Raw genomic sequence first — 19,804 nt, forward strand, 5'->3', positions numbered from 1 at the left:
GCTCTGAGCTGTCAGCACAGAGCCCGACGCGGGGCTCGAACTCACAGTCTGTGAGATCGTGACCTGAGCCGAAGTCAGCCGCTTAACCGACTGAGCCACCCAGGCGCCCCATCCCGCCACTGTGGTTTTAAATGACTACTGACATCTCAGTCTTTCGGGTTTTGTGTGATCTTAATTCCCTTTGTTAATCTAGAATTCCTAAATGGGAGCTCTTGTGGGGAAGGAAGTTTTATCATCTTCCTGTTACCTATTTCTCATTTTTATTTAAATTCTTTAATATATTGTGCAGTACTGGTTTCAGGAATAGAATTTTGTGATTCATCATTTACATATAGCACCCAGTGCCCTCCTTAATACCTGTCACTCATTTAGCCCAATCCCCCCATCCCACTCCCCTAATAAAATAAGATAAAAACAGGGAGGGAGGCAAACCATAAGATACTCTTAAATACAGAGAACAAACTGAGGGTTATCTTCCTGTTACCTCTTGAAGGAATGTTAATATCAATCAATTAAATATTTATTATTTACAGAGTTCTAAGACCAGGCTATTTATTTAGTACAGTAACCACTAGCCACAAATGGCTATTTAAACTTAAATGAACTAAAATATAATGAAATTTAAAATTGAGTCCCTTCATCACACCAGCCACATATCAAGTGCCCACTAGCTATATGTGGCTGGTGGCTACTGTAGGACAGCACAGATAACATAACCATGGTCACAGAAAATTTGTTGGGACAGCACTGTAACAGACATTGTGCTAGGCAGTGGGATGATATTTAAAAAGGAAAAAGGGTGAATAATATAAAAAATTTAAAATCCATAAGTACCAAAGGAAGAAGAGATCACTTACATGAGAGGCTTCTGTCATATGGTTTAGATGTGGGATGAGGAGCTGAACAGAAAATTCAAGGCAAGGTTGGGAGTTTAGTATACGGGAGTGGACCAAATCCAGAGGCTAGAATCAAAAACATGCACAGCTTGGATCTAGCTCCAGCTTGAGTATTCAGGGGTGGAGAATCCAAGGCTGGAAGTAGATGAGTCTATATAACTTAGGAAAAATTGGTAAAATAGTATCTTACCCATCTCCTTTTCCTTCCTCTCTTCCCTGCATGGAAAGTTGAAAGTTTAGGATACAGGTACATGAGGAGCAGCTGTGCTTATGATTTTTTTTTTCTGGTCATTAGCCAGGTATTAAAGCAAGGCTTGAAAGGTCAGACTTATTTGAAAGCCTGAAAAATTTGGAATATAGGGAGACAATTTGGATAGTGGGGATACAAAACCTGGGCAAAATGTGTGCTATTGCCAGAAAGAATATTGGTACTGAGCCAGGTTTTGGCCCATTTCCAAGATCTTTTATATGCATGCCAAGGCAGGAATTAAATCCCAAGCATTATTTGAGGTAAAATTCTCAAAGAAGTGTGAGTATCTGACTTAAATTAGAGTGGGTAAGAACAAGTTTGTAAACACTCTTCAAATGGGATGGATGGAATATAAGTAGAGAAAAGAAGTAAGGGTATTCTTGTAGCAAGGAGTAGCTTAAGCAGGAAAACAGGAAATATACTCTTGGGGATAATAAGACTACACTGGTCTGTCTGGATTAGAGAATTTGAGTTGAGAATTAATAGATGTGTTAGGACCAGATTATGAAGCCAGGCTAAAGCATCATGTGTTCCATCCCTGTGAACAGTTTATAAATGAGATTGCTATGGCCACTTTTACCAAGATTCTGTCTTATGTGTGTATCTCTCCAGCTATGTTAGCTCCTGAAGTTTAAGAGTGTCTTAAAAATCTCCTTGGGAGCACCTGGGTGGCTCGGTAGGGCAGCAGACTCTTGATTTCGGCTCAGGTCATGATCTTGTGGTTTGCTGTCAGTGCGGAGCCTGCTTGGGATTCTCTCTCTCCCTCTCTCTCTCTGCCCCTATACCACTCATGTATGCGCATGTGTTCTCTCTTTCTCTCTCTCTCTCAAAATAAATACATACACTTCAAAGAAAAATCTCCTTGGATCCTCATTATTTAGCGCAGAACTTAGTAATTTGGTGACATTTTAGGAAGCAGACTTTTAGGGAGACTGAACAGAAGTAGACTGAAAAGGAGACAGACTAGGAAGACAGATGAGGAAAGCCAGTTGGAGAAACTTTGCCTTATTCTTCACGCATGAAGTAAGATTCGCCTGGACTAGGCAAGTAGATGTGGAAAGGAAAAGGAAGTGATGGATGCAAAAGAAAAATGACTAGGAGCTGGTGATAGATGAGACAGGGAGAAATGGGAGGCAAAGAATTGAAGGTGAATCTGAGGTTTTGAGAACAGAGATACTGATAGAAGTGGAGAAGTAGTGGAGAGAATCAGTGTTGGTGGAAGGAAGATGAGTTTGGTTTATAATTCACTGTTTTCAAAGTGTAAGAGGCAGGCAATTTGAAATGAAAGACTAGAAATTAGGGCCACAGATGTAGATTTGGGAGCCATGGAGTAATAAAATAATAGCATATTTGGGCTAGAAGGGACATTATAATCATCTAGGGCAATCTTCAGAGACTCCAAGAGATTTTAACTTGTACAGATTCTCTTGGGTGGATATGTACCAAGCCTAGGACTCTGTTTTCCTGCTATTTCCCCTAGTGAAAATGAAGTATAAAACAGGTCAGAGGTATACGAAGGACCATAGGGTCACATGGAGAAAGTAGTAAAGAGAAATACCATAACTATTTTTGTTGCCCTTCTTGGGGCCAAAGCTTACCTTCACTTGGGGGTTCTCCAGAAGGCACCTATTCATTGCTTTATCCTAAAATCTAGAGATCTCTTCTAGCTCCAGTATTGTCTGGTACCCTTGTTTTGGAAGTCCCTAGGGGAGATTAGAGACCTTGGTTTGCAGTGATCACAGAGTTGCTAGTCAAACAGTCCTCATTACCACAACTGTTCTATTTATTGAGGTTCTATTGGAACATGAAAGCATTATTTTTTTAAACTACCAATCCCTATATCTCTGATGAAGTATTTAAAGTAGAATCTAAAGTAAATAAAGTTGAATCTTAAGGAAATTTTTTTCTTTCTCTGAATTAGATTGTGGGACTCACCGAGAAGACTGTTTTAGTTGCTCTGGATACCGTTTCCTGCTTGGAACAGGGTAACAACTGTAGGACTGTGGCCTCCACAGCTATGAACTCCCAGTCATCCCGATCTCATGCCATCTTTACAATCTCCATCGAACAAAGAAAGAAAAGCGACAAGTAAGTTACAGTTACAGCTTCAAGAGTCAACATTTTTAACTTAGTTCAACTGAAGTTGAGTATTAAGTTGCTTCTTTGGCTGATTGACAATTCCTCGGAGATCAGTACTCTGAGTACTGGTAACCAGTGGAGCCATTTGAGCTGACTTGGAAGAACATGAGAGCCAGCAGGTCAGCTTTGACACTCAGCTGCCTTCAAGCTCACATACTGTTCTCATTGGTGTCTTCTTGTCATCACAGGAATAGCAGTTTTCGCTCCAAGTTGCATCTTGTAGACCTTGCCGGATCAGAAAGACAGAAGAAAACCAAGGCTGAAGGGGACCGTCTAAAAGAGGGTGAGAGAAATTAAGGCCACAGTTGTAGATGAAAATTTGCAGTACTCTTACTGTGTTGTTGCTGCCTTGACTGAAGTATTTCAGGTCGTTTTCTAAAGGTAGCTGCAATTCAAGTTTGAGGCTGATTTCAGAAATAGTGAAACATTGTTTCTTTCCCTTACACTCATTTTCTAATGTAGGGATGAGATTTGGATCTGGCCCTGGGTTTGATTTCATCTGGTCCAGGCAAGTTTTAGTTTTTGTTCTGTTTTACCCCCCAGCTACTTATGATTAAAATCAGTATCCTGATTCTGTCATCTGAAGCATTCACTGTCCTTATCAGACACTGTCACTTATAAACCTCATCAGCATGGTTTCCAGATGTTCATTTAAGTTGTTGGATATACACAATGAAGCTCCTAAGGCTGAAAGAACCCCGTGGTGTATGGTATTAGACACATTTGTCTAGCATGATAGTGGCCTGGTAATCTGCATGCTTTGGGAATGATCTTTCAAATGATTATTCTAGGTAACAAAAATTAATCTAGTTAACAAAAATTAACAACCAGCTCCTATTTCTCAATGTTGTACCTAAGGATCTCATAGAAGATTTTGCCAAATGCCTTGCCACAGTTCAGGTATACTATGTCTGACATATTTCTCATAGCTACCAGTTCAGTAACAGTATAAAAAAGAAATAGGGGCGCCCAGATGGCTCAGTCAGTTGAGCATCTGACTCTTGGTTTCGGCTCAGGTCATGATCTTAGGGTTGTGATATTGAGCCCTTTGTTGGACTCTACACTTAGCTTGGGATTCTCTCTCTTTTCCTCTGTCCCTCTCCCCACACTCACACGTGCTCTCTAAAAAATTTTCAAAAAAAAAAAAAAGAAATAAGGATTAGCCTAAATTGACTTCGTGAATTCAAGCTGGCTTCTAGCGTTTATTCTTCCGTTCCTAGGTTCTTGCAAGCCATCCCTGTAATATTCTGTCCCATAATAATCTAGAAGACTTACATCAAACTTACTGGTCTGTAATTTATAGAATTAACTTATACCTCTTTTTTTTTTTTTGAAAATTGAAATTGCATCTGTCCAGTCTTCTGGAATGTCTTTCTCTGTGCTTCCTCAAAGATCATTGACATAGCTTCAGCATTCTTATTTGAAATTACTCTCATTTTTCTTGGTAATAATTCCTCTGGCCCAAGATATTTGAACTCCTGTTAAAGTAGTTCAGTTCTCACTTACTACCCCTTTACTCATATTGGGCTTCAGTTCCCTCTGGGGAACTGAGAATGCAGAAGCAAAAATAGTAATTGAGGAATTTTACCTCTGTCATACATCATTATTATACTGCTGGCACAGGGCAGAGACCTATTTCTTCCTCATTCAGCTTTTTGTTCTGAATGTATTTGAAAGTGCCCTTTTTGTTCTGTGTTTGCACTGTGAGATTTAGCCTTCTTAATACTATTTTTAAAGGTTCTTCTGCCTCTGTCTTTTTTTAGGTTTACAGTTCTGAGTTTTTTTAACAGCTTTATTGAGATCTAATTCACATACCATAAAAATCACTCATGTAAACTGTACATTTCGGTGGATTTTAGTATATTCACAGAGTTGTGCAACCATCACCACAATCTAATTTTAGAACATTATTATCAACCTCAAAAAGAGACTCCATACCAATTAGCAGTCACTCCCCATTCCCACCCCCTTCTCTAGCCCTAGGCAACCATAACCTGTATTTCGTATAAATATAGTCATAGAATATGTGGTCTTTTGGGAGTGGCTTGCTTCACTTAACATAAGATTTTTAAGGATCATCCACACTTCATTCACTTTTATTGCAGAATCATATTCTAGTGTATGGATATACAACATTTTGTTTGTATCAGTGGCATCCAATTTGGCTATTTTGAATATTGCTCTCTGAGCATCTGTGTATAAGTTTTTGTGTAGACAAATGGGTTTTTTTGGTTTTTTTTTGTTTTTGTTTTTTAAAATTTTTTAGAGAGTGAGAGAGCACGAGTCGGGGAGAGCGGGAGAGGGGGAGAGAAAGGGAGAATCCCAAGCAGGTTCCATGCCAGCATGGAGCCCAACATGGGACTTGATCCTATGACCCTGGGATCATGACCCAAGCCAAAATCAAGAGTCAGACATCCAACTGACCAAACTACCCAGGCGCCCCAGTGTAGACAAATGTTTTAATTTCCGTTTAGGTATATACCAAAGTGTGTAACAGCTGGGTCGTATGGTAACTTTTTAAATTTATTTTTTTAATTAAAATGTAATTAATATACCATAAAATTCACCCCTTTAAACTGTACAATTAAGTAATTTTTATATATTCACAAAGTTGTGTAACTATCACCACAGTAAGTTTTAGAACATTTTCATCACCCCAAAAAGAAAACCCACACACATTAGCAAGAAAACCCACACGCATTAGCAGTCATTTCCTATTTTTTCCCAACCTCCCCCCACTCCCACCCTGCCTGTCTATGATTAATCTTCTTTCTGTCTCTACAGATTTGCCTATTCAGGACATTTCATACACATATGATCATACAATATATGGTCTTTGTGACTGGCTTCTTTCACTTAACAATGTTTTCAAGGCTCATCCATGTTGTGTAACATGTATCACTACTTCATTGCTTTTTATTGCCGAACAATATTCTATTACATGAGTATATTAATACTATTATTAATTATTAATACATATTCATATATATATTTATCCACTGATGGACATTTGGGTTGTTTCCACTTTTGTTTTTTATGAATAATGCTGCGATGAGCATTGATGTACAAGTTCTCAAGTGGGTGTATGTTTTCATTTCTCTTGGGTCTATACCTAAGAGTGGAATTGCTGGATCATGTGATAACTCTGTGTTTAACTTTTTGAAGAACTGCCAGACTGTTTTTCACAGGAACTATACCACTTTAACTTTCTTAGGATTGTTATTTTTAGAAATCTAATTCTAGTTCTAAAAATAGGATTCTAATTCTTTCATATTCTTACTTTTATTATTTTTTTGTTTTTTATTTTATTTATACTTCTCCCCCCATTCTTTTTAATTTTTTATTTTTGAGAGAGAGAGGATGCAAGTGATCAAGGAACAGAGAGGGAGAGAGACAGAATCCCAGGAGGGGAAGAGAGAGGGAGAGAGAGAGAAGCGGGGCTCACCAGACATGGGGCTTGAGCTCACCAACTGTGAGATCATGACCTCAGCTGAAGTTGGATGCTTAAACGACTAAGCTACCCAGGAGCCCCTATTATTTCTTTAATTGTAGCCATCCTAGTGCGTGTGAAGTGATAACTCATTGTGGTTTTGGTTTGCATTTCCTCAATGGCTAATGATGTTGAGCATTGTTTCATGTGCTTATCAGCAATTTATATATCTTTTTAGAACAATGTTCTTTCAGATTCTTAGCCCATTTTTTAATTGGGTTATTTATCTCTTTATGGTTGAGTTATGTGTGTTCTTTATACTAAGCCCTTATCAGTTTATGAATGCTCTGGATACTAACCCCTTATCAGATACATGCTTTGCAAATGTTTTCTCCCATTCTTGGGTTATGTTTTCACTTACTGATAGTATCCTTTGAAGCACACGGTTTAAAAAAAACTTGATGACATCCATTCATCTACTTTTTCTCTTGTTGTGTGTTTGGGGTCATATCTTTAAAAAAATGCCTAATCCAAGGTCACAAAGATTTATGCTTGTTTTCTTCTAGGAGTTTTATGGTTTTAGATGCTGTATTTAAGTCTTTGATCCATTTTGAGTTAATTTTTGTATATGGTGTGAAGTGGCAGTCCAAACTTCAGTCTTTTTGCATGTAGATATTCAAGTATCCCTGCATCATTTGTTGAAAAGACTATTCTTTCCCATGGAACTGCCTTGGCATCATTGTCAAGAACAACTGGCATCTTAATTCTATTCCATTGATCTGTATGTCTATCCTTATGCTAGTACTATACTATCTTGATTACTGTAACTTTGTAGTAAGTTTTGAAATCAGGAAGTGTGAGTGCTTCAACTTTGTTCTTTTTCAAGATTGTTTTGGCTATTCTGGGTCCCTTGCATTTCCATATGAATGTTAGGATCAGCTTGTCATTTTCTGAAAAGAAGGCAGCTGGGATTTCATAGGGATTGTGTTGAATCTGTAGATCAATTTAGGAAGTATTGCCATCTTAATATTAAGTCTTTCAATTCACAAACCTCAAATGGCTTTCCATTCATTTAGATCTTCTTAAATATACTTCAATACTTTTTTTAACTTTCAGAGTATAAGTTTTACACTTGTTAAACTTATTCCTAAATATTTTGTTCTTTTCAATGCTGTTGTAAATGGAATTTCATTTTCAAATTGTTTATTGAGCTTTGTATAGTGATCTTGTATCTGCAACCTTGCTGAATTTGTTAGTTCTAATAGGTCTTTAATGGATTCTTTAGGATTTCTATATACAAGTTCATGTCATCTGTGAACAGAGATAATTTTACTTCTTCCTTGCTGGTCTGGATGCCTTTATTTCCTTTTCTTGCCTCATTGTCCTGGCTAGAACCTCTAGGACAATGTTGGATAGAAGTGGTGAGAATGGATATTGTTGTCTTGTTCCTGATTTTAGGGGCAAAGCACTCAGTCTTTTACTACTAAGTATGACGTTAGCTGTGGGTTTTTCTTTTCTCTTTATAATTTTTTTAATGTTTATTTATTTTTGAGAGAGAGAGAGAGAGAGCGAGCACATGCGCAAGCAGGGGAGAGGCAGAGAGAGAGAGGGAGACACAGAATCGGAAACAGGCTCCATGCTCTGAGCTGTCAGCACAGAGCCTGGAGTAGGGCTTGAACCCATGAGCCACAAGATCATAACCTGAGCTGAAGTCGGACGCTTAACTGACTGAGCCACCCAGGCACCCCAGCTGTGGGTTTTTCATAGATGCCCCTACCTGGATGAGGAATTCCTGTCTATATCTAGTTTGTTGAGTGTTTTTATCATGAGTTTGTCAAATGATTTTTCATCATCTATTGGCATGATCATATTATTTTGTTCATTATTCTGTTGATATGGTTTATTGCATTAAATGATTTTTGGATGTTAAACCAATCTTGTTTTCCTAGAATAAACCTAACTTGTTGCTTTAGTATATTTAGTGACTTTCTTGGACTAATTCTGTAATTCCCAGTAGTATACAGTCACAGAAGGTTAGTGGTTAGTCAATGATTGGTCTCAGATTTCCTTAAATGCCTTGAACTATAACTTTTCCAGCATTTGCCTAGGGCTCTGTATTAGGTGTTGGGGCTTGTCCCTAACACTCAGACTTGTTACAACTCTGTCTTAGTCACTTCTTGAACTGGGCCTCAAAGTCAGCCAGGGGTACAATATAAGGGCTTTTTAGGTATTTCCTGCCATTTTTAGGTCTTTCCTGAGCATGCACATAGCTTTCTAGATCTCCAGAAATATATCCTAGCTTTTTAAGGCCCCCTGTGGACACTTCATTCCCCAGATCTTCCTTTTAAGTTTTCAAGCAGGCTCTTATTTAAAACTGTGGCTATTAAGTTTGGTGTGTATTGTCACCAGATATTTTTCTGTACATAAGTGTGCATATACATGTAGTAATATATTTGTTATATGCCTTTACAGGTTTTAGTATTGCTAAGTTAATTTTGTTTGAATTACACAAGTAATGTATGGATAAATTCCTAGTATAAAAACACAAGCAACGCAGATGAAGAGAAAAGCCCCCCTTGATCTACCTCCCAATCCTAATCTAGGAATAACTACTTTCACCTGCCTGGTTTTTTAATTGGTGTTTCCCTGTTGTTTTTAAAGACAAATGCTATCATACTGCATATATTATTTTTCAACTTCCTTTTGTCTCTTAATAAGATATCTTTGAAATCTCTTTGTATCACTATATAAATCTGCCTCATTTTTAGAACTGCTATATAGAATTCTACAGTGTTCAAAGTCTACCATGTTTATTTAACTATTCCTGTTTTGAATGACATTTAGGTTGTCCAGTTTCTAGCTATTGCTAGAAACTGAGGTATCGACAGTCGATAGCAATGTATATGATACATACTTGAGAGTATTCTCTAGATTATATACTGGGAAGAGGAATTGCTAGGGTGAAGGACATACACATTTGAGATTTTCAATACTGCTAAATATTGTTCTCCAAAATATCTGTCCCAGTATACATGCTATCTATACTATATGAGAATGTTTCCCTGTACTGTTGACAGTATTCATATCATTGATCTTTTTATTTTTGTCCATCTTGAACATTGCATGTTACTTTTAAAAATTTGTATTTCCCCCAATGACTTGTGAAATTGAACATTTTTTTCATGTTATTGGCCATTTCTCTTTCCATTTCTGTGAATTGCCTGTTCATACCCTTTGATTACTTTTCTTCTTTCAGGTTATATTTCTCTTGTTGACTTTAGAAGTTGTTTATATATTCCAGATATTAATGACTTGTTGCCTATATATTACATATATTTTTCTCGGTCTCATTTTTTAACTTTGTAATCTTTTCATTCATGTTTTCCCAATTTTGTTTTCCTAATTTTTTCTTGAGGTAAAATTTATATACAATAAAATGCACATATTTTAAATGTTCAGTTTGTTGAGTTTTGATAGTTGTGTATGCACTTGTGTAACTATCATTCCCTTGTACCCTTTCCCAGTCAACCCACCCTACCCATTTTCCACCTTAAGCAACCACTTTCTTTCTGACTTCTGTCACCATAGATTAATTTTGCATGTTCTTAGACTTCATATTAATGGAATCATATCATTTTTATTTGCCTGGCTGCTTTTGTTTACCATAATGAGGTTAGTTGTGGGTTTTTTTTGGAGATTCGTCCATGTTCTTGCTTTGATTAATGATGTGTTCCTCTGTGTTGCTGAGTAGTATTCCATTATATAATTATACCACTATTTGTCTTTCCATTCTCCTTTAGATGGAAATTTGGGTCATTCCCAGTTGTTAGCTATTATGAATAAGGCTGCCTTGAGCATTCATGTGCAGGTCTTTTTGTCAATATATGTTTTCATTTCTCTTGGGTAAATACCTAGGAATGGAAGAGGTAGATGTATGCTTAACGGTATAAGAAAATGCCTAATGGTTCTCTAACATAGTTTGTACCATTTCTAACAGTTTGTATCATTTCAGCAACGTATGAGAGTTCCAGTTCATCACAGTCTTAGAAACATTAGCGTGAGTGTCAACTGGCATCTCATCATGGTTCTAATTTGCATTTCAAAGATGACAATGTTGAGCCTCTTTTCATGTACTTACTGTCTATTTATGTATCTTATCTTTTGAAGTGTCCTTCAAGTCTTTTACCCATTTTAACAAATTGAGTTATTCATCGTTTTATTGATGATTTGTGAGAGTTCTTTATATATTTTGGATTCAAATGTCAGATAGTGTATATTACAAATATTCTTTTATAATCTGTGGCTTGTCTGTCTTTTTAATGATATCTTTGAGCAGAAATTTTAATTTTTGTGAAGTGCGGTTTCTCATTTCTTTTCGTTAATGCTTAGAAAAGCTCTAAAAGCTTTTAGCACAAAAGCTTGTGTCCTGTCCATGAAATCTTTGCCTGCCCAGAGTCATGAAGATAATCTCCCATGTTTTCTACTTGAAGCTTTATAGTTTTAACTTTTACATTAGTTTTGTAATCTATCTTTAATTAGTTTTTGGTTATAAAGTAAGATAGGGGTTGATCATTCCCCTGACCCCACATGGATATCTGGTTGTTCTAGCATCATTTATTAAGAAGAAGTCCCTTTACCCACTGATTTGACTTGGTATCTTGATATGTTGGGTTGAAGATATGTGTGTAGGTGTATTTCTGGACTCCATTCTGCCCTATTAGTATATCTGTTTATTCTTAAGCCCTTTAATAGATATAGTTTATAGTGTATTTTAATCTCTGGGAGGGCAAGTTTCTTCTTACTGTTCTTTTATCAGAACCAGTTTGATTATTTTCTCTTCCAGATGAGTTTTAGAATCAGGCTGCCAAGTTCTATGAAAAATTCACAAATTTCATAAATTCAGAATTCAATTTATAGATTAACTTGAGGAGAATTGTGCCTACTCCTCCAGCAGCATGATCTCTGCATTTTTATTCAAGTCTTCTTTTATGTCTTTCAGTGAGCTTTTATAGTTTTCTTAATATAATTCTTACACCACCTACCTTGGTAGGCATATTCTGGAGTATTATAGTTTGTGTTGCTATTTTGAATATCCCTTCTTCTATTTTATTTTTTAATCCTGTCTAGGAAAAGTATTAATTTTCAAATTTTGATTCTGTATCTTACCACATTGCTGAATTGCTTTCTTAGTTTCTCATTTTTGGCAGTTGCGTTTCTTGGGTTCCTGGGTAGGTATTCATATTATTTTCAAGTAGACACTTTGGCCTCTTCCTAACGTACTTTATTTCTTATTTCAGTACAAAATTGAATAGTACTAGTGATAGTAGCCATTCTAATTTTTTTATTTTTTTTACTCTAGCTGGGATATTGCCAGTGTTTCACCTTTAATTATCAGTACAGCTCTGGCAGCTATCCTTTGTCAAGTTAAGGAAGTGACTTTTCGTTCCTAGTTTGCTAAGAATTACATATTTTTAAAATAAGAAATGAGTATTGAGTTTATCATTGGGAATTAATGATCATGTAGTTTTTCTTCTTTTAACCTATTGTTAGAATGAATTGTAAAAATAACTTTTCTATCAGTGAATCGTCCCCAATTGAACATGATAAGTTATTCTTCCTGTACATTGCTGGGTTTCATGTACTAATTTTCAATTTAGGGCATTTACATATATGTTCCTATGAGAGAGTAGCCTGTAACTTTTTTTTATATGTGTGCTCCTTTTGTCCAGTTTTGGTTTGAAGGTTTTGCCAACTGTATAAAATTAGTTGGGAAACTTTTGATTTTTTTTCTGTGGTCTGGTACAGTTTAAATAACATGGGAATTATCTTTGAAGTTTTCTTGAATAATTAGATTTTCTCTATCTGGAGCCAATGTTGATCATTTATATTTTCTTAGAAAACTATTCACTTCGTCTAGATTGTCAAATTTATTGGCATAATTTTGCATATGGATTTACTTTATAGTTTTAATCTCTATATCTGTAATTATGTCTCTCCTTTTAGTTCATTTGTTTATGTATTTTCTCTTTTTTTCTATCACATTTGACAAATTTGTTAATTTGTTAATTAACTGTCCTTTTTTCTGTTTTTTTTTTTTTTGCTCTCTATTAATGACTTCTTCCTCAGTTGTTTTATTTTGTTTGTTATATTTTTTGTATTGCTCCCTGAGTTGAAAGCTTAGTTCTTTTTTTTTCTTTTTTTTTAAGCTTTTAGAGAAGTCAGCATGGTATAATGAATACCCCATGTACCTGTCCTACAGTTCCAACAATGGCTAATTTATGACCAGTCTTGTTTCACCTGTATCCTGACTACTTTCTCCCACTGATATTATTTTGAAGCAAATCCCAGATATATTTTTTTATTAATTTCAGTTTGTATCTGAAAAAATAAGAACTTTTAAGAATATAATCACCTAAAAATTAATAATAATTCCTTAATATCATTAAATATCTTGTCAGTGTTCAAATTTCCAATAGTCTCATTAATTCTGTTTATTTGGGGCCACCTGGGTGGCTCAGTTGGTTAAGCATCCAACTCTGGCTCAGGTCGTGATCTCACAGTTCGTGGGTTCAAGCCCTGCGTGGGGCTCTGTGCAGACATGCTCAATGTCTGGAGCCTGCTTCCGATTCTATGTCTTCCTCTCTCTCTGCCCTCCCCTGCTCGCGCTCTGTCTCTGTCTCTCTCGAAAATAAAATAAAACATTAAAAAAAATTCTGTTTATTTGGATCAAGATCTAAGCAAAGTCCACACATTGATCTTACTTGATAGGTTTTTTAAGTTTCTTTTAATCTGTGAGTATCGCCTCCATCTCTCCTTACCCCTCAATTTCCTGGAATATTTATTGAAGAAATCGGGTTGTCTTACAGAATTTCTCATAGTCTGAATTCTGCTGATTGCATCCCATGTAGTTTTAATATGTTTCTCTTTCCTTTATATTTCCTACGAATTGGTAGCTAGATCTAGAGCCTAAGTGACATTCAGGATAGATTTTTTTCTTTTTTTCCTTTTATGTTTACCATTTGATTATCTCTCTTTTGGTAGCATAGTTCACTTGTTTTCAATTGTTCTCTAAAAAGATACATTTAAAACTATACATTTTCCTCTAAGTACCACTTGGATATGGTCTTATAATTTTGATAAATAGTCCTCTATTAATTTCTAAGTTAGATGACCATACTGCCTTTTTCATTTTTCCTTTAACCTAAGAATTATGTAGAAGGTGTTTCTATGTACCCTATTATTGCTTATTTCTGATACATTGCATTATGACCAATAAATGTGTATGACTTCTGGTTTTTGAAATTTGGCCTGATTCTTGTTTGGTCTTTCTTGATATTCCATGTGTATTTGAAAAAAGTGTGTTTTCTGTTGGGTATGTAGTTCCATATGTGCCTATTAGATAAACTCTCTAATTATATTATTCAGATCCTTCATGTTCTTTCTTGTTATTTGCTTAATAAGTTATTTTGTCACAATATGACCAAGGATTTGTCAGTTTCTCCTTGTATTTCTTTATACATTAGATATATGTATATATATGCATTTTATGCATTATATATATGTATACACACACATTTTTTGCAGCTATTTTTTTAATTGAAGTGTAGTTGACATACAATGTTATATTAGTTTCAGGTGTACAACTTAGTGATTCGATGATCCTATACATTACTCAGTGCCCATAAGTATAGTCACCATCTGTCACTATACAATGTTATTACAATTATATACATATATATTTTTTTAATGTTTATTTTTGAGAGACAGAGTACGAGTGGGGAAGAGGCGGAGAGAGCGGGAGACACAGAATCCGAAGCAGGCTCCAGCACGGAGCCCGATGCAGGGTTTGAACTCAATAACCGCAAGATCATGACCTGAGCCAAAGTCAGACACTTAACCGACTGAGCCACCCAGGTGCCCACCCCCCACCCCGATGTTTTCTTTTAACAGAGGGTTTTATCCTACATATATTTTATGTTTGTGTTTGGTTATTCCTGCTGTGTCGCTGGTTGCTAGCCCAGGGGTCTGCTCCTACTCTGGTACCATAACCAATTACCATGGACTATTGTCCCAAAGCTTTTTTGCTGAATCCCCTACCTTCAAGTCTGCACTACCCCTAGAGTTGGTGCCACCTTTCACAGCAGTTCTCTCTTTTTTTCTTCTGCTAGTCTTATACATCTGCTTTCAATCTCTCAAGAATTTTGCAGTCTTGAGCCCACCAGTGATAGACTCACAGGTGGTTAGTGGCTTCTCACTTGGCAGCATCTTCAAAGACTTTTAGGGGTTCTCAAAGGAATTTCACTCAACTGCATTAGAGTTTTGCATACACATTCTGGGTTACCCATTTTAGCTTCAAAGCTTCACTTTCCTCATTTGTAAAATAGGATTCGAATATATACACACCCCCACAGGGATGTGAGGATTAAGTGAACTCATATATATAAAACATGCAGTGCGATTCCTGGTATGTAGTAGCTTCTTAATAATCATCAATTCCATCTCCTGTGTTTTACTTGCTCTGGATGGTGGTTAATAAGGAGTATAGGGGCCCTACTGATATTTATAGACAAGCCCAGCTGAACTAAGGACCCTAGAAGCTTGCTAGGGTGCTTGTCAACATTTGAGGTAGATTTTGACGGTGGAAGAAGCTTTAGGGTGTGACTTGTCCTAGCAGAATTAAGTTTTCTTTAGTTAATAAAATATCATTCCCAAAGTCAAGCTCCCCACTATTAGAGGGAATAATTTTCTACCTATTGAGAGCAAAGAAAGTTGCTAGCCACTCTTGGATATTTTCTGAGGGTGGATACAGCCCATCAGAATTTTGTTGCATATTGCATTATTGGGGGTGGAGGAAGGCAATGTACTCAAGTAGATTTGATTTATGAGGCAAAGAAGTTTATGATAAAATCATGGCCTCAGGTCAAGTGGGAGATGCCATTAGCTGAAGGGAAATTAGCAAGAAAAGAAGACATAGGTAGAGAGCAGACTACAAAGAGAAAGATAATAAATTTGATTTTGGACATGTCACATTTGAAATGCATATTAGAAAAATCCAGGAGGAAATGGGAAATTCAGAACTAGAGCTTGGAAGCAACATCTGGGGGTGGGGGTGGGGCCTGGCTGGCTCAATCAGAAGAGGATGCGACTTTTGATCTCTGGGTGGTAAATTTGATCCCCAGGTCATAAGTTCGATCCCCACACTGGGTGTAGAGATTGCTTAAGTAAATAAAACATTTAAAAAAAAGAAGCAAGATCTGAGCTGGAGATAAATAGTTGAAATCCATGGGTAAAGTTGCCCAGGGAGAGTTGTGTAGAGAAAGACTAGATAACAAGAGAGCCAACACTAAATATTAGTGAGGAGCACTAATATTTAAGAGAAGTAAAAAAAAAAAAAAAAAGAGTCAGGAGTAAACGAGCCACTTAAAGCAGTTGAAGAGATGCAGGAGAAGTAGTAGCTTAAAAGCCAAGGTAAGAGTTTCTAGAAAAGAGATATTGTCACCTGTGTCAGATGTTTCAGAGTGGTTACATAAGATGAGGACTGAGAAGAGACACATGGATTTGTCCATTGAGGTTTTTGGTGATCTTTGCCAGAGTGGTGTCATTGAGTGGTATGGAATTAGGGCAGGTTGTATCTGACGGGTGTGGTGGGGATGGGGAGTGCATTTAACTACCGTTCTAAATGTGGTGTTTATCTTATCCATTCATTTCCTTATTCTAAGATCCCTTAACAATACATAGTGATAATGTATTCATTCTTTTGTCCCTGATGTTTTGTTTTTTTGTTTTCACTCACTGTTATGTCTGTGAGATTCATTCATCCTGATACATAGAGCTCTGTTCTAAGTTTTTTATTTTTATTTTTTTATTTATTTTTATTTTTTTTATTTATTATTATTTTTTCAATGTTTATTTATTTTTGGAACAGAGAGAGACAGAGTATGAATGGGGGAGGGGCAGAGAGAGAGGGAGACACAGAATCGGAAACAGGCTCCAGGCTCTGAGCCATCAGCCCAGAGCCCGACGCGGGGCTCGAACTCACCGACCGCGAGATCGTGACCTGGCTGAAGTCGGACGCTTAACCGACTGCGCCACCCAGGCGCCCCAGTTCTAAGTTTTTTAAACTAGAGTCTTGGGTTTTATTACCGTAAAATCATATCAGTTAAAAGAAAATGATTGCTTTGCCAATATTTATTCCTAAGACTCTCTTATTTTTTGTTTATTAGCAAGAAGAAGGATGTTGAAGGATACACCCTGGGCTTGTACAGTTGCTTTCTTCAGGAGGATCTAGTTTCCGATTTAAATTAGAATGGTTTTGGTATTTTAATATTTGGAATGATAATTGCTACTGGTTTTGGTAAATAGTATTTAATTCTTTTAGTTCAAGAAAGTCTTTTTTATGCTGTACTTAATCACCTAAAGAGATCTTTTTTTAATGTTTTTTTATTTCTTATTTTTGAGAGAGAGAGAGAGAGAGAGAGACAGAGTGCAAGCAGGGGAGGGACAGAGAGAGAGGGAGACACAGAATCCAAAATGGGCTCCAGGCTCTGAGCTGTAAGCACAGAGCCTGATGCGGGGCTCAAACTCATGAACTGTGAGATCAGACCTGAGCTGAAGTCGGATGCTGACTGAGCCACCCAGGTGCCCCTAGAGAGGTCTTTTTTAAGCTCAAGTGTCTGTTTCTTTCAGCAACCCTGTTTTGTTAAAGGTCTGTTCTGCTTGTCCTTTCTTTGGCTTTGGAGTCCCCTTATGTGGATTGTTATTTTCCTTTGTCTGCTCATTGGGACTCAAGTGTCTTAGGTCCCAGCAGCTGTGTGACTGGAAAGGGCACAGTGGTTTCTGCCCATAAGCCAGCACTGTAGCAGTGGGCATGTTGTCATGTCAGTAAGCTGCTCACACCACCGCGAGGTATCAGGAAGAAGTCTCTCTGTACTCTTGTTCCCTGGTGCTGTCCTTGTCTCAAGGTGGAAAGCACCCAGCCTAACTCTTCAGTTTCTTTTCAGCATTTTCACATCCAGAGAAACCTGGTGTACTCCCATAGACAATATCAACTGTCCCCTAGGAGTTCATAGAGTCCTGAAGGCCGACCCTTCACCAAAAGCCCTGTTCCCATCCTTGTACTTTGGCTCTACTACATCAGACCCTAAGCCCTTGGCTCAGAGTTCTCATCTCTTCCACAGATGAAAATCTCTGCATCACCCCTTACTATCAGGTCTCAGGCCCATCCTGTGACCTCATTCTCTTGGCTGACTACAGTACCTACTTGGCTCAAGAACAGAGTGGATGGATCAGACTTGGGAATAGAGGGGATCCTGGGATATCTTTAACCTACCATCTGCCCAAAATCCATCTAAATTTCTTAAATATACTACTAAATTCCCATGAAGAAATGAGATCATTCAGTTTTCTAAAGTTTTTTTAACTTCTTTAAGTATTATTACCAATTTGATAAGTGAAAATGGTATCTCATTTTCATTTCTATAGTTATTAGAGAAGTCAAGCATACTTTTATATTTATAGGCCATTTATATTCTGGTTTAAATCACCCATTCAAAGTGTTTCTCTCCCTTTAATCAGTGTGGGTGCTGTACATTTCTTGTGAAGTTTTTCTCTATAAAACATATTCAGATCCCTGCCAGATAGGTTATAAATAAATTACAGATGGATAGCATAGATCATTCAATTGAAGTATAATATACATACAGAAAAGTGCCCACATCTTAATTATACAGCTTGATGCATAAGTAGTGATCAAAAAACAATATTACAAGCATACCACTTATGCCCACTTCCAGTCTCTATCTTCTCTACAGGGTAACCCTTTGTGCCTGACTTATTTCATTCAATGTAAGGTTGCCAGAGAAAATATAGGATAACTAGTTAAATTTGAATTTCAGATAAACGATGAATCATTTTTCATGGAACATACTTATATTACAAATGATTCATCATTTATCTGAAATTCAAATTTAACTGGTTGTTCTGTATTTTTTTCTTTTGCTAAATCTAGTAATCCTGACTCAACATTGTGCTTTTGAGATTAATCCATATTATTGCATGTAGTTGTACTTCATTCATTTTCATCACTATACATATTCCATTGGTGAATATGCCACAGTTTATTTATCCTTTCTACTGCTGGATGAGCATTTGGGTAATCTCCAGTTTGGGGCTGTTATGAATAGTGCTGCTATGAATATTCTTGTATATATATTTTGGTGAACATATGTACCCAAACTCCTTCAATCCTGAATCCTCCTGTAACTTCTACCCTATCTCCTTCCCTTTAGAGCCAAGTCCTCAAAAAAGTTAACACTGCTTAGCAACACATGTGATTCACTCTTAGTTACATTTTTTGATGAGATATAACACATAAAGAAAATTGCATATATAATGTATATAGTTTAATAATTAGTAAGTGAACAATCATGTAACTATCACATAGGATGAAAAAACCAAACATTTCCAGTGCCTGTGTATACCCCTCTCAGGTCATGACCTCCTCCCTTCCCTCTAGAGGTCACCACTCCAGGGGTGCCTGGGTGGCTTAGTCGGTTGGGCATCCGACTTCGGCTCAGGTCATGATCTCACTGTTCCCGAGCTCGAGCCCCGTGTTGGGCTCTGTGCTAACAGCTCAGAGCCTGGAGCCTGTTTCGAATTCTGTGTCTCCCTCTCTGTCTCTGCCCGTCCCCTGCTCATGCTCTGTCTGTCTCTCTCTCCTTCTCTCTCTCTTCTCAAAAATAAATAAACATTAAAAAAAATGTAGAGGTCACCACTCCTGACTTTTATGATGGTGATTCCCTTGCTTTCCTTGATGGTAGTGCCACCTGTGTATAAATCTCTTAAGTAGCATAGTTTAGATTTGTCTATTTTTTAACTTTATATAACTGGAATCATACTGTATGTAATCTTTTGTGTCTTACATCTTCCATTCAACATTGTGAGTGAGAGATTCATCTATGTTGCATATAGCTGTGGTTCCTTTATTTCCATTTTGGTAGAGAACCCCATTGTTTGACTGTACCACTATTTATTCTTTCTACTGTTGATGGATAGTAAATTTGTTCCCAGTTTGGGGGTATTATTAACAAC

General features: G+C 36.9%; 1 protein-coding gene across 2 annotated transcripts in view; it reads left to right on the plus strand.

Annotated features, from left to right (window-relative positions):
• Positions 1–19,804, plus strand: part of KIF4A (kinesin family member 4A) — a 134,888-nt gene that overhangs the window by 6,937 nt on the left and 108,147 nt on the right. For both annotated transcript variants that reach the window (XM_040467790.1, XM_040467789.1), the window contains 2 exons: positions 3,068–3,234; positions 3,474–3,568. In XM_040467790.1, the coding sequence (XP_040323724.1) occupies positions 3,068–3,234; positions 3,474–3,568 (262 nt within the window). The remainder of the gene's footprint in view (positions 1–3,067; positions 3,235–3,473; positions 3,569–19,804) is intronic.

This window comes from Herpailurus yagouaroundi, unplaced genomic scaffold (genome assembly GCF_014898765.1).
Source record: "Herpailurus yagouaroundi ecotype Mexico unplaced genomic scaffold, PumYag 67569, whole genome shotgun sequence".
NCBI classification, from domain to species: Eukaryota; Metazoa; Chordata; class Mammalia; order Carnivora; family Felidae; genus Herpailurus; species Herpailurus yagouaroundi.